The sequence below is a fragment of the Myxine glutinosa genome, chromosome 7 (assembly GCF_964187855.1).
Source record: "Myxine glutinosa chromosome 7, kmMyxGlut1.1, whole genome shotgun sequence".
NCBI lineage: Eukaryota > Metazoa > Chordata > Myxini > Myxiniformes > Myxinidae > Myxine > Myxine glutinosa.
Window position 1 is genome coordinate 75496190 of NC_136267.1, and position 14550 is coordinate 75510739.

Genomic DNA, 14550 nt, shown 5'->3' on the forward strand with positions numbered 1-14550 from the left:
ACCTGCGTAGTCAGGTATCGGCATTGAGGTTCCGGAGAATCCTTGCCTAGAGGCTCCGGCTCGAGTGAGAGCCGTCCGCCTTTTTGCCCCGCGCGCTGCGTTCATCGGAAAAGGTTTTTGTCGCGTCGGCTGGTCTTACCCTCCGGTGGTCTGCCGGGGAGGGCTGTGCACTAAAGCGGTGTTTGAAGATTACACGGTGGTTCGCTGATTGAGCGGCGAACGTGTACGTCGGCGCGCGTCTTTGGGGATTTTCCATTCTACCGCGAGTTTGCTGGGTGTTGGACCATGTGACTTCTGTGTCACTTCGACCGCCTACGCCTCGATTGATCTTGATCGGACATTGTTCCAACGATCACTGGAGCGAATCAACTTCGCCTTGGAGAGTTATAGAGACATTGAAGCGTTTCTGTTCCAGTCACTGGGAACGCAGTGAGTTATGTGACTTAGTGGTGGTACCATCCCAAGATATATTGATTGTCTGGATTTGCTATCATTATTGGTAATGTTATTCCTGTGTGGTTTTTAATATATTATTGGTTTGTTTATAACCATTGGTGTGGTTTCCTTATTGATTTCGACACGGAATAATATATTTTTTCTGCCGTGGCTCCTCCCGGGGTTCGGAGGTATACTGAGACCAGGAGGTTGGGGAGGAACACGTGACAGAAATTGGGGGCTCGTCCAATTGACTCGTGGGCTCAAAATTGGGTCTTTGTCCGGGATATAAAATTCCCTAAATTTAGTCTGGGAAAGAATTCCCTAACATTCCCAGAATTCCCAAATTTGGAACTTTTTCCAACATTCCCAATTTTTTCCAAAAACAAACAATTTTTTTTTTTTAAATTTATTGTGTGAAGGTTAACAGGTCTTAACAATAGTCACCATGGAGTTTGACGCAGAGAAGTTTGCAGTGACCGCTAGTGAGGCACAGTTCAGAGCATTATTAAAATCAGACCTCTTGGTATTGGCCAGACATTTTAGCTTGGAGGTTCGAACGAATACGAGGAAAGCAGAGATGCAGAGATTGGTGATAGAATCTCTGGTGGGACAAGGAACATGGGAAGAGGGAGCCTTGGATTGGTTACCCGAGGAACAAGAAAATGTGGAGCTCCGGAAACTGGAGATGCAATTGCAGAGCCAGGAAAGGGAAAAAAGCAGAGGAAAGGAGAGCTGCAAGAGAACTCGAAGAAAGAAAAGCAGAGGAAAGGAGAGTTGAACGAGAACTCCAGGAAAGGTTAGAAGAGAAAAAAGCACAAGAAAGAGTAGAGGAAAGGAAAGCAGAAAAGGAAAGAGCAGCGCAGGAACGAGAACTCGAGGAAAGAAGAGCCGTACAGGAAAGAGAACTTGAAGAGAGAAGAGAAAAGGAACAAGCAGAGGAAAGGAGAGCTGCAAGGGAACTCGAAGCAGAGGAGAGAAAAGCCGAAAGGGAGATAAAGCAACGTGAAATGGCGCTTCAGCAGGAAATCAGACTCAAGGAGCTGGATGTAATGAAAGAACGGGGAGAGGTACCATCCAGGCCGACTGATTCGACACCTAGTCAGAACACCTGGGATGTTGGCAGACATGAGGCTGGTTCCACCCTTCAATGAAAAGGAGGTAGCTAATTTTTTTTCACACTTTGAGAAAGTGGCTCAACTGCTAAAATAGCCTGAGGAGTCCTGGACCATATTAGTGCAAAGTGTTCTGGTGGGTAAAGCTGAAGATATTTATTCGGCTTTACCGATTGACCAATGTGCAGATGATGAGATAGTGAAGAAAAACATTCTCAAAGCCTATGAATTGGTCCCGGAAGCTTACCGGCAAAAATTCTGGAATGCCAGGAAGAGGGAGAGTGAGACCCATGTGGAGTTTGCCAGAATGAAAGAAACCATGTTTGATAGGTGGTGTGATTCAAAAGGGGTTGGGAAAGACTTCGAACTATTGCGGCAATTGATCCTCGTGGAGGAATTCCAACAGTGTGTCCACGAGGACATTAAAGTTCATCTGGAGGAAAGGAAAGTACCAAAGCTGTACGAGGCAGCAGCCATGGCTGATGACTATGCCTTAACCCACAGGATGGGGTTACACAAACCTACCTTCTCGCCTAGACCTAGCCAGGGGAGCTATGGTACATCAGGGGCGGAGAACGAAAATTCATGGGGGTGGCCTCGAGATGAATATGAGGACCATTCTGATACCACGACTTCTGGAAATCCGAAGACAGCAGTTCCAAGGCAGACTTATCCTCCAGGGGGCTCGAGACAAACCATGAGGTTCTCCTCCGGGCCTACTTGCACTTTTTGCCATAAACCTGGACACTTGATGTCCCACTGATATGCTCTGGGAAAGGAAAATCAGGAGTGGAGTTCAACTAGCACAACTCCGAATGCAATGGCAAATGTGAGTAATCGCCCTCAAAAGGGTTACCAACCATTTATTTCAGAGGGGTTGGTGTCACTGGATGGAGATCGGACTACCCGAAGACCTGTTAGGGTATTGAGGGACACAGGAGCACATCAATCTTTAATGCTTGAAGGCATTTTGCCATTGTCAGAGGAGACGGCAACTGGTGATAGTGTTCGGTTACAGGGGATTGGTGGCTGTGTTAGAGCTCCCCTTCATGTCATCCATTTGGAGTCTGATTTGGTGTCAGGACCGGTCACCGTAGGTTTACAAGCCACTATTCCTGTAGAGGGAGTATCTTTTGTTATCGGGAATGATTTGGCCGGTGGTCAAGTTTCTGGTAACCCGATGTTTGTTGAAAAGCCTCGTAGGAAGCGCCTGAAGAGAAGAGGAAGTACCCTGAAACGAAGTGTCAGCACACGCAAGTCAGGGATGGAGGCAATATTGGCAAGCTCTTTGTAGGGGGACTGAACTTCAAAACAAAGGAAGATGTTCTGGAGTCTGCCTTCAGCAAGTATGGACTGCTTTTGGAAGTGCTGCTAATAAAAGACAGGGAGACACAAAAGTCAAGAGGGTTTGGCTTTGTCACGTTTGAAAACTCAAAGGACGCCAGAGATGCAGAAAAGGCTCTGAATAGCAAGGAGTTGGAGGGTCGGACCATAACAGTAGGGAAGGCATTTCATAGGTGTCGAGTGGGCTACAGAGGAGGACAACGGAGTTGTAGTTTTGGTGGTGGCCGCAATCAATATTCTTATGGAGGCTCCCAGAGTTATGGCAGCTCCTGAAGGAAGGATTATCAGGGTAGTGGCCGAGAAGGAGACCGCTATTTACGTGACTACAGTGACAAGCGGTCCACCCGTGATTATTACGAAAGTTAGAAAGAGTTGAAGCACTGAATGCTGCGGAGCAGCCGAGCAAAAGAAAAAAAAAATTCCTACACGGATTAACTGTTCCTAAAGGCGTCGATGTAGTGAACTTTCCTGCACAGGCTAACCGTGAACTCCACGTTCCTAAAGGCGTCCATGTAGTGAATACTTCCAGGCCTCACCACCCCAACCACCATTGAACCTGGCTTTCAGCTCGGCCTCCCGGGAAAAGTGTTGTAGTTTTGCTTGACTTTGGATTTTGATTACTACCCCTTAACCTTCATTCAAAAGAAACGAAAAGTAAAATCAGAGGGGGATGAGATGGAGTTTGGCTTTGCAGGAGTCAAACTGGGAAATTGAACATGTAAAGGGCAGGGACAATGTCGTGGCTGACGCTTTGTCCAGAGTCAATTAACTTTGGAAATCTCTGTGGGTTGTTCGAAGTTTGTTGTATTATTTTTGGGAAATCTTGATTATTGTTGTTCACAGGAATGGATGATTTGGGTTGTGAGTTTACATTTGTTGGTTTCAAGAGTTTGCCTGCAAAGAAAGTTTTCGCGGTGTTCAAACTTTCTTTCTTGAGGGGGGGGGAGTGTTACGGATTTGGCCCTTCTGTGGTGGTGGTTTTCATCCATGTGAAACATTTCTGGTTAGGTATTATTATTCTTATCGGGGTTGGAAGGAAACGGCGATTATTGTTGTTTAAAGGAAATGGTTATTGTGATTAAAAGGTTAAAAGCGCTCATGATAAAAATGAAACAGGAAATCGGATCGTGCACCGGAAGACGTCGAGCGAAGACGAAGAGGTCATGAGGCAAAGGTCGGCGAAGACGCGTGCCGAAGCTCCGTTATGGGCGTGGTCAAGCGAACGTCGCGAGTGAACTTTGAGACCTTGAAAGGAAGTTCGTGCGATAGGTGTTATCGCCGGAGTATTGAGGAACCTGCGTAGTCAGGTATCGGCATTGAGGTTCCGGAGAATCCTTGCCTAGAGGCTCCGGCTCGAGTGAGAGCCGTCCGCCATTTTGCCCCGCGCGCTGCGTTCATCGGAAAAGGTTTTTGTCGCGTCGGCTGGTCTTAACCTCCGGTGGTCTGCCGGGGAGGGCTGTGCACTAAAGCAGCGTTTGAAGATTACACGGCGGTTCGCTGATTGAGCGGCGAACGTGTACGTCGGCACGCGTCTTTGGGGATTTTCCATTCTACCGCGAGTTTGCTGGGTGTTGGACCACGTGACTTCTGTGTCGCTTCGACCACCTACGCCTCGATTGATCTTGATCAGACATTGTTCCAACAATCGCTGGAGCGAATCAACTTCGCCTTGGAGAGTTATAGAAACATTGAAGTGTTTCTGTTCCAGTCACTGGGAAAGCAGTGAGTTATGTGACTTAGTGCTGGTACCATCCTAAGATATATTGATTGTCTGGATTTGCTATCATTATTGGTAATGTTATTCCTGTGTGGTTTTTAATATATTATTGGTTTGTTCATAACCATTGGTGTGGCTTCCTTATTGACTTCGACACGGAATAATATATTTTTTCTGCCGTGGCTCCTCCCGGGGTTCGGAGGTGTACCGAGACCAGGAGGTCGGGGAGGAACACGTAACAAAATGCATTTGTGCCATATAATTGTTTGTGTTATGATTGATGTAAACCATGACAAAACAGCAACTCAGGTACAGTTATCTATCCATATCTATCTATATATACTGTATATCTGTGCAGTGTCTGTGTTGCGTTGTGTTGTGTTGTGTTGTGTCACTGAACTACCCACCTCAAACTTTTGTGAAATCGAACCAAACTTCTGGTATGCACCTATCTCTCCCGTCGGTATGTCCTAAGGGTATTTTTTTGGAAAAATCTCCCAATTTTATTTTGGGGGGGGGGGGGTGGGGGGGGGGGGGGTGGGGGAATTTTTGGGGGAATTTTTTTTTAAACATAAGTTTTCAACTTAAATTGTTTATAAAATGTAATATCACGTATATTACAAATACATTGGTGCATTATGATTGTTTGAATTATGATTGGTGTAAACTGTAAACCATGACAAAACAGCAACTCAGGTACAGTCATTTATCTGTATATCTACATATCTGGGCAGGGTCTGTTGTCACTGAACTACTCCCTGAAACTTTTCTTTCTGTGGTTGTGAAGTGTTTTTAATAACGTGGTGGTGGTTTTGAATCACGTGGTGGTGAGGTGTTTTTAATTATGTGGTGCTGAGGTGTTTTCAAATGACGTGGTGGTGAGGTGTTTTTAAATGACGTGGTGGTGAGGTGTTTTTAAATCACGTGGTTGTGAGATGTTTTGAATTACGCGATGGTGAGGTGTTTTGAATTACTTAGTGGTGAGGTGTTTTTAATTAGTTGGTGATGAGGTGTTTTGAATTACTTGGTGGTGAGGTGTTTTAAATTATGTGGTGGTGAGTTGTTTTGAATTAGTTAGTGGTAAGGTGTTTTGAATTACATGGGGGTGAGGTGTTTTGGATTACGTGGTGGTGAAGTGTTTTAAATTTGGTGGGGGTGAGCTGTTTTAAATTACTTGGTGGTGAGGTGTTTTAAATTAGGTGGGGTGAGATGTTTTAAATTACGTGGCGGTGAGGTATTTTAAATTACATGGGGGTGAGGTGTTTCGAATTACGTGGGGTTGAGGTGTTTTAAATTACATGGGGATGAGGTGTTTTGAATTACGTGGTGGTAAGGTGTTTTGAATTACTTGGTGGTGATGTGTTTTGAATTACTTGGTGGTGAGGTGTTTTGAATTACATGGGGATGAGGTGTTTTGAATTACGTGGTGGTGAGGTGTTTTGAATTACTTGGTGGTGAGGTGTTTTGAATTACGTGGTGGTAAGGTGTTTTGAATTACTTGGTGGTGATGTGTTTTGAATTACTTGGTGGTGAGGTGTTTTGAATTACATGGGGATGAGGTGTTTTGAATTACGTGGTGGTGAGGTGTTTTGAATTACTTGGTGGTGAGGTGTTTTGAATTACTTGGTGGTGATGTGTTTTGAATTACATGGTGGTGAGGTGTTTTGAATTACGTGGTGGTGAGGTGTTTTGAATTACATGGTGGTAAGGTGTTTTGAATTACTTGGTGGTGAGGTGTTTTGAATTACATGGGGATGAGGTGTTTTGAATTACGTGGTGGTGAGGTGTTTTGAATTACTTGGTGGTGAGGTGTTTTGAATTACATGGTGGTGAGGTGTTTTGAATTACATGGTGGTGAGGTGTTTTGAATTACGTGGTGGTGAGGTATAATCGTCCCAAACTTCCAGTCTGCACCTACCCCTCCCGTATGTATGTGCTGAGGGATTCTTTTTTGAATTTTATATATTTTTTCAACCTAAATTGCTTATAAAAATGACATATCACAAACACTACAAATAAATTTGTGCAAAATAATTGTTTGTGTTATGATTGGTGTAAATCCTGACAACACAGCAACTCAGGTACAATCAATATCCTCAGCTAAAATAAGCCCGTTCCTCATTAACGACGCGTGGTGAGGCGAGCGCAGCGAGCCGAGCAAAGCTGGTCTATATGCAGTCACGTGAAAAAGTAAGTACACCCCATGTAAAGTTTTGACCTTTTCAACATATTTCAACATACAGCTATTTGATCTTCATTTCAACAATATTGAAAGATAAAGGTGATATAATATAACAAATATCATGAAACATTTACATTTTGGAGTCCATTGTATCATTTAAGTAAACAAATATGCAAATTTCGCAGGTGGAAAAAGTAAGTACACCCCTACATTTATCACGACTGCAAATACCTAAAATTAGAATCAGGTCTACGAGCTCAGGTGCAAATGATTAGAACATCGTTAGAGAGGATCTTGGATGAACCTGTCTTATTTAAACCTCGGACATTTAGTTTGGTTTGCTCGTTGTTGTTGAAGTGTGCGGCGTCACCATGTCTCGATCAAAAGAGCTCCCTGAGGCCTTCAGAAAGAAGGTTATAGATGCCTACGAGTCTGGGAAGGGATTTAAAAAGATCTCCAAACAATTTGAAATCAATCATTCGACTGTCCAGAAGATAATCTACAAGTGGAGAAGATTCCAAACAACTGCCAACGTGTTCAGGCCAGGCTGCCCCAGCAAGTTCAGCCCGAGAGCAGACCGCAAGATGCTGAAAGAAGTCTCTAAGAACCCCAGCATGTCATCACGGGACCTACAGGTAGCTCTTGCCACTGTTGATGTCAAAGTGCATTTGTCTACCATTAGAAAGAGGCTGCACAAATTTGATCTACATGGGATGTGTGCCAGGAGGAAACCTTTGCTGTCCAGAAAGAACATCAGGGCAAGACTAAAGTTTGCCAATGAACACCTCGGCAGAGACCAGCACTTCTGGGACAATGTGCTCTGGACAGATGAGTCAAAGGTAGAGCTATTTGGCCAAAGGACCAGAAGACATGTTTGGTGAAAACCAAAGACAGCATTTGACCACAAGAACCTGATACCAATTGTAAAGCATGGTGGTGGAAATATTATGGTTTGGGGCAGCTTTGCTGCATCAGGGCCTGGGCAGCTCACCATCATAGAATCCACTATGAATTCTTCATTGTACCAGAGGGTGCTTGAGGATAATGTGAGGCCATCTGTCGGAAAGTTGAAGCTCAACCGAAGGTGGACCTTGCAACATGACAATGACCCTAAACATACCAGTAACTCCACCAAGGAATGGCTGAAAAGAAAGAAATGGAGGGTTCTGGAATGGCCAAGTCAAAGCCCGGATCTAAATCCCACCGAGATGTTGTGGGGGGATTTGAAACGAGTTGTGCATGCAAGAAACCCCTCAAACATCGCACAGCTGAAAGAATTCTGCATGGAGGAGTGGGCAAAAATTTCTCCCAGTCGATGTCAGAGACTGGTAGACAGTTAAAAGAAACGCCTACTTGAGGTTGTTTCTACCAAAGGGGGCAATACCACCTATTGGAGCCAAGGGTGTACTTACTTTTTCCACATGTGAAATTTGCATTCATGTTTATTTAAATTATGCAATGGACTACAAAATGTAAATGTTTCATGATATTTGTTATATTATATCACCTTTATCTGTCAATATTGTTGAAAGGAAGATCAAATAGCTGTATGTTGAAATATGTTGAAAAAGTCAAACTTTACATGGGGTGTACTTACCTTTTCACGTGACTGTATATATATAAATATATATATATATCTTTGCAGTGTCTGTGTTGTGTTGTGTTGTCACTGAACTACTCCCTCAAACTTTTGTGAAATCGTACCAAACTTCTGGTATGCACCTATCTCTCCCGTCGGCATGTCCTTAGCATATTTGTTCTGAAAACCTTTCCAATTTCTTTTTCGGGAATTTTTTGGGGGGAAATTTTTTTTTTCAACTTAAGTTTTCAACTTCAATTGTTGATAAAATGTAATATCACGTATATTACAAATACATTTGTGCATTATGATTGTTTGAATTATGATTGGTGTAAACCATGACAAAACAGCAACTCAGGTGCAGTCATTTATCTATATTTCTACATAGCTGGGCAGTGCCTGTTGTCACTGAACTACTCCCTGTAGTCTAGTAGGAAGACTAGGTCCCCCTGCACCCCCCGGAGATATACTTCTAATCAGTGTTTCTAGATTGGAAAAAATGTGTAGAAAATGACTAGCTATGGCCCCAAGCTGAAAACATGTCCCACATACCATTTTTATGCAAATTACTGCTGCCATTATCAAAAAAACGATTTTTGACATATCTCAGCCAATATTGCAGATAATTGAAAAATGAAGGTGTCTAGACCCATGTTTTGAAGGGCATAGATCATGATAGAACTATTCATAACATGATTACATGTGTCTATGGTATACTAGTATGCATATTAATGCTGTAATTACAAAATAATCAGTTTTACAAATGATAAGGATACGTTAATACTGCAGATAACTTAACATGGTACATAAGGGGTCTAAACCCAGGTATTTTCAAGGTTAAATGTCAACAAGATGCTCCTGAGTCTTGCATAGGGGCGGGACATTGGCAGTAACATTGGTACCACTCAACTTTTCTTCCCACCATTGACTTTGTATTGCGAGAGATTTTCACTTGCTTATTTAAAGGTTTCTCACCCAGCCCACGTAAAATCTACCAACTCCTGCTGTTAACTCCCAAACATATTTTTTTATGTTATCCAATCACAGTGCAGAAATGACAGACTAGAGATCCAAATTAGTGCTGCTATAGCTGCCATTTTACATTTCCATCCATGTAACATGCGCGCTCGCGCGCTCGTATCAATTGGTAATGTCGCGCGCTCGTATCAATTGGTAACGTTGATGTTATTGAATACCTCAGTTGAAAGTTCAGTCTTCCATTCCATCTGTGTGTTGTTCTTGGTATTCATCCTCCAATCTAGCCAGGTAAGATGCTAACTATAATGTTACTCACACTCTTGACTTCAGTTTCTGCATGAAATCATAAACAGGCAGAATAACAGCTGAGCCAGCTAGCACCATGTTAGCTAACGTTAAAGCTAGCCTCATCTATGTACAGTATGTTCCTAATGTCGGTGTAACTTAAACTTTTGTTAATGCCAAACATGAGACATATCTGTTGACTTCTGTATATGAATTGAACCAGAAAGAGGCACGACAGCTGAGCTAGCTACAGTAACTTAGCACAATGTTTCATTGGCCTAGATAGCTAACGTTAGTGTGGAAGAATTTAGATGTTTTAGCTATTAGCACTTTTGATGCCACTAAACATGGTTTAGTCAGCTAAAAAGTACCCTAGTGTAGAACATGACTCAGAACCTCTGTTACCTCACTGAAAACTCAGAGCCTCCTTTCACAGGCACTTTTAACATCATTCGTGATTTCTTATTTGTCATTTAACAGTGATGGTAGACATCGACAGCAAGCATGCCCAAAAGAAAACGGAGTGTAGAACCTGCAGCCCAAAGCTCTCCTCCTACATGCATCCTTCATGTACCATCCATGTCTGATCATGGGGATTTCACGCCCCTCCGTAAAATTAAAGGATCTGCTTCAGAAAAACTGCAACTGCTTCAAAAGATCCGGGATAGACGTCTCAACCAACCGCATGACTCCCCATGTCGTATGCAATCAGTATGTGATCAGATCCCGGCAACTCTTCCTGATGACCTAGAAAGAGTAGGATATCACAGCAAGTGTTATAAGCACTTTGTCCGCCACTTTCATCGTCTGGGAGATGATACAGAACCAGGGCCATCAACCTCATCATGGCATCACTCTCCTCGTAAACCAGGAGGTTCTGCTGAACCCATCTTCCCGCCAGAGTGTATATTTTGTGAGAAAGTTGAGACCAAAGATGCTCATCGCAATACTGAGAGGCCTACAACCTTCCCATCCTTTAAAAACAAAGAAAATGCATGGGAGCAAATCGAAACACGGGCTGAGAAAATGGGTCTCTATCGACTCCATCGAAAGGTGAAAAACAAAGACCTCTTTGCATGTGAGGCCAAACACCATCCGTCATGTTTTAAAGCTTTCCGCACAGCATTCTACAACTATGAGCGTGCGATTCACAGAGCCGAAGCACCAAAGGAGCAGGCTTGCATGTCAGCCGCCCATGAAAAGGCATTCAACTCAGTACTGGAACACATTCAAACCCAGGTCATCCAGCAGAATAAAGTTCTACAGCTTTCTTCCTTGCGCTTGCTCTATGTCGAGGAACTGAAACTGAATGGATATGAGAACTCAAATTATCGGTCAGAGAAACTACTGAAACGCCTACAGAATGACCCAATCAAGGAGCATATCCACTTCACGAAGGTTGATCATGACAAATGTGATGTCATTTCTTTCTGGCTTGTGCACAGCTCAAACATAACAGTTTCCAATGCTCTCGCACGAGCATTCACACTCGGAAGCACAAACAAGAACCAAAATGTTGCCCTCCAACTTCGCCAGGGTATTCTACAGGCTTTCAGAGAGTGTAAAGACCAACCATGGCCACCAACAGCTGAAGACATGGAGCTCAATCCTGAAGACATCCTACCTCCAGACCTTGTCCGCTTTCTCAGCGTGCTAATGACTGGCAAGGAGGGCATCGAGACAGAAAAGGTGAAGCGTCTGGTCTTCTCCATTGGACAAGATCTGTGCCGTGCAGTGTCAGATGGAAAATGGAAGTTACCAAAGCACATTCTCCTCTGTGTGACTGTAAGGCACCTGTTCCGAAGCAAACAGCTCACCACAATACTACACAGGCTTGGACACTCTGAGAGCTACGATTTCGCCTTGGAGTTGGAAACTGCTCTCGCCAAGGTCCTGGATGAAGTCTCAACTTATCGTACACCACAAATTGTGACAGGAGAGGGCAACCTTGTATTCCACTGTGAGTGGGACAACTTGAATAAAACCACTACCAGTGTGCACGGCAGCAACATTGTAAACAGTGCTGGAGGAATCATGGTGCAGGAGGTCAAGCCCGGGTTCGAGAGCAGCAAGGACCGAATGCTACCTACCATCAATAGGTCACAACAGCGTAGCCTGAAGGTCGACACACCAAAAACTCTCCCACCCTTGCACTTTACTCGCGTTGGCCCGAAGTTCCCTGAAGGCTCATCATTCACACCGCCAGCAGAGAATGACACAGTCTATGCCACTACGATGCAAGAGTACTACATCTGGCTCTTCATCAGATACATCGGAAGCTGTGGCCTGCAGCCTGTGCCTGGGCTAGGGGGTTTCACCTCTGCAACTGGTTCTCCCCCACCCAGCAAATCAACAGTCGACTACTGCACGCCTATCCACCAACCGATCACAGACAACGCAGTTGTTCGTGAGCTACTGAAGCGTTCCGAGGCAGCAACTGCTGAGGTGGGTCAGAGATGGGTCCTGAATACATTTGATCTGGGTGTCTGCATGAAAGCCCTTCCCATCATCTGGCGCTGGCCAAATGAATTTGCTAGTCATGTAGTAACGATTGGACCCTTCCACACATCCATGAACTACATCGGGATGCTCACTGGACACAAGATGCGTGGTTCTGGATATGCAGAGATTCTCTTTGAGGCACAACTAGTAACAAGTGGATCTCTCAAAGGTGTTCTCAGTGGAAAGGCCTACGCAAAGTCCCTCTTTTGCCTCAAAACAGTGTGTGAGGCAATGGAGAGGCTGTTGATGGAGAGATTCACTGAGGAGGAGAACATCATGATCTCTGACCCTGCTGTGCTTCTCAGAATGACCCAGTCTTGCAACCGAGAGCACCTCGATGAAGCCCTCAAAGACCCCTCAACTCTACTCCTCATCAAAAAGTACCATGCCTTTGAGGAAAAGGTGCGCAAGGGCCACCTGGGGAAGACAGCTGCCTTCTGGATGTCGTTCATTACCCACTGCCATCTTGTCTTCATGCTCCTCCACTCTGTGAAGACCAACAACCTCCAGCTGTTTCACAAGTGTAACGGAGAGATGGCAGATATCTTCTTCGCCTTTGACGGACACAACTACTCCAGGTTTGTGTAGCATACATGGTAAAATGTATAACCATCACTGAGTAGATTTTAATTGATACTTGGGTTCATGTATTATGAGAGGATTCTACACTGAGTCAGTCATCAACCTATCATCGAAAAGCCAAAACCTTATGAGGAGCAAGGATGGATAAGGACTGATGAAGGACTGTTGAAACCAATGTGGTCCAGTGGTCCCATCCTACCAACCTCACTGGTGGATCTTCTGAACACAGGAGAGCACGAAGAGGAGGAGGAAGAGGAAGGAGAAGAAGAGTTTGACTCTGACGATTTCGATGAAAATGATGATGACTGACTCAGTGTAGAATCACTAATGCTAATGATGTTTATCTAAAACAAGCAAGAGAAGAGTGGTCACATTGAGTGCTAGGACTATTTTGACAGTTGTAATATTTAGAAAAATAAAACTTTGTGTTAACGTCTGTGTAGACGGACCTTAATATGAGTCTATTATTTCGTAAAACTGTGATTATTTTGTAAATAAAGCACTAATTAGCATACTAGTATACCATAGACACATGTAATCATGTTATGAATAGTTCTATCATGATCTATGCCCTTCAAAACATGGGTCTAGACACCTTCATTTTTCAATTATCTGCAATATTGGCTGAGATATGTCAAAAATCGTTTTTTTGATAATGGCAGCAGTAATTTGCATAAAAATGGTATGTGGGACATTTTTTCAGCTTGGGGCCATAGCTAGTCATTTTCTACACATTTTTTCCAATCTAGAAACACTGATTAGAAGTATATCTCCGGGGGTGCAGGGGGACCTAGTCTTCCTACTAGACTACTGAGACTTTTGTTTCCATGGTTAAGTGTTTTTAATAACGTGGTGGTGGTTTTGAATCACGTAGTGGTGAGGTATTTTGAATTACGTGATGGTGAGGTGTTTTGAATTAATTGGTGGTGAGGTGTTTTTAAATCACGTGGTGGTGAGGTGTTTTGAATTACTTGGTGGTGAGGTGTTTTGAATTACGTGATGGTGAGGTGTTTTGAATTAATTGGTGGTGAGGTGTTTTTAAATCACGTGGTGGTGAGGTGTTTTGAATTACTTGATGGTGCGGTGTTTTGAATTACTTGGTGGTGAGGTGTTTTTAATTATGTGGTGGTGAGGTGTTTTGAATTAGTTGGTGATGAGGTGTTTTGAATTACTTGGTGGTGAGGTGTTTTGAATTACGTGGTGGTGAGGTGTTTTGAATTACTTGGTGGTGAGGTGTTTTGAATTACGTGATGGTGAGGTGTTTTGAATTAATTGGTGGTGAGGTGTTTTTAAATCACGTGGTGGTGAGGTGTTTTGAATTACTTGATGGTGCGGAGTTTTGAATTACTTGGTGGTGAAGTGTTTTTAATTATGTGGTGGTGAGGTGTTTTGAATTAGTTGGTGATGAGGTGTTTTGAATTACTTGGTGGTGAGGTGTTTTGAATTACGTGGTGGTGAGGTGTTTTGAATTACTTGGTGGTGAGGTGTTTTGAATTACGTGGTGATGAGGTGTTTTGAATTACTTGGTGGTGAGGTGTTTTGAATTATGTGGTGGTGAGGTGTTTTGAATTACATGGTGTTAAGGTGTTTTGAATTACGTGGTGAGGTGTTTTGAATTACTTGGTGGTAAGGTGTTTTAAATTTGGTGTGGGTGAGGTGTTTTAACTTACTTGGTGGTGATGTGTTTTAATTTAGGTGGGGGTGAGGTGTTTTAAATTTGGTTGGGGTGAGGTGTTTTGAATTACGTGGTGGTGAGATGTTTTAAATTACTTGGTGGTGAGATGTTTTGAATTACGTCGTGGTGAGGTGTCTTGAATTACGTGGTGGTAAG

At 43.5% G+C, this 14550-nt stretch overlaps 1 protein-coding gene across 1 annotated transcript in view; it reads left to right on the forward strand.

Moving 5' to 3' along the window:
• Positions 1 to 10020: 10020 nt before the first annotated feature.
• LOC144892955 (uncharacterized) overlaps positions 10021 to 14550 on the forward strand; it is a 443687-nt gene continuing 439157 nt past the window's right edge. The window contains exon 1 of the mRNA XM_078781872.1: positions 10021 to 12715. Coding sequence (XP_078637998.1) covers positions 10140 to 12715 — 2576 coding nt within the window. The 5' untranslated portion in view covers positions 10021 to 10139. The remainder of the gene's footprint in view (positions 12716 to 14550) is intronic.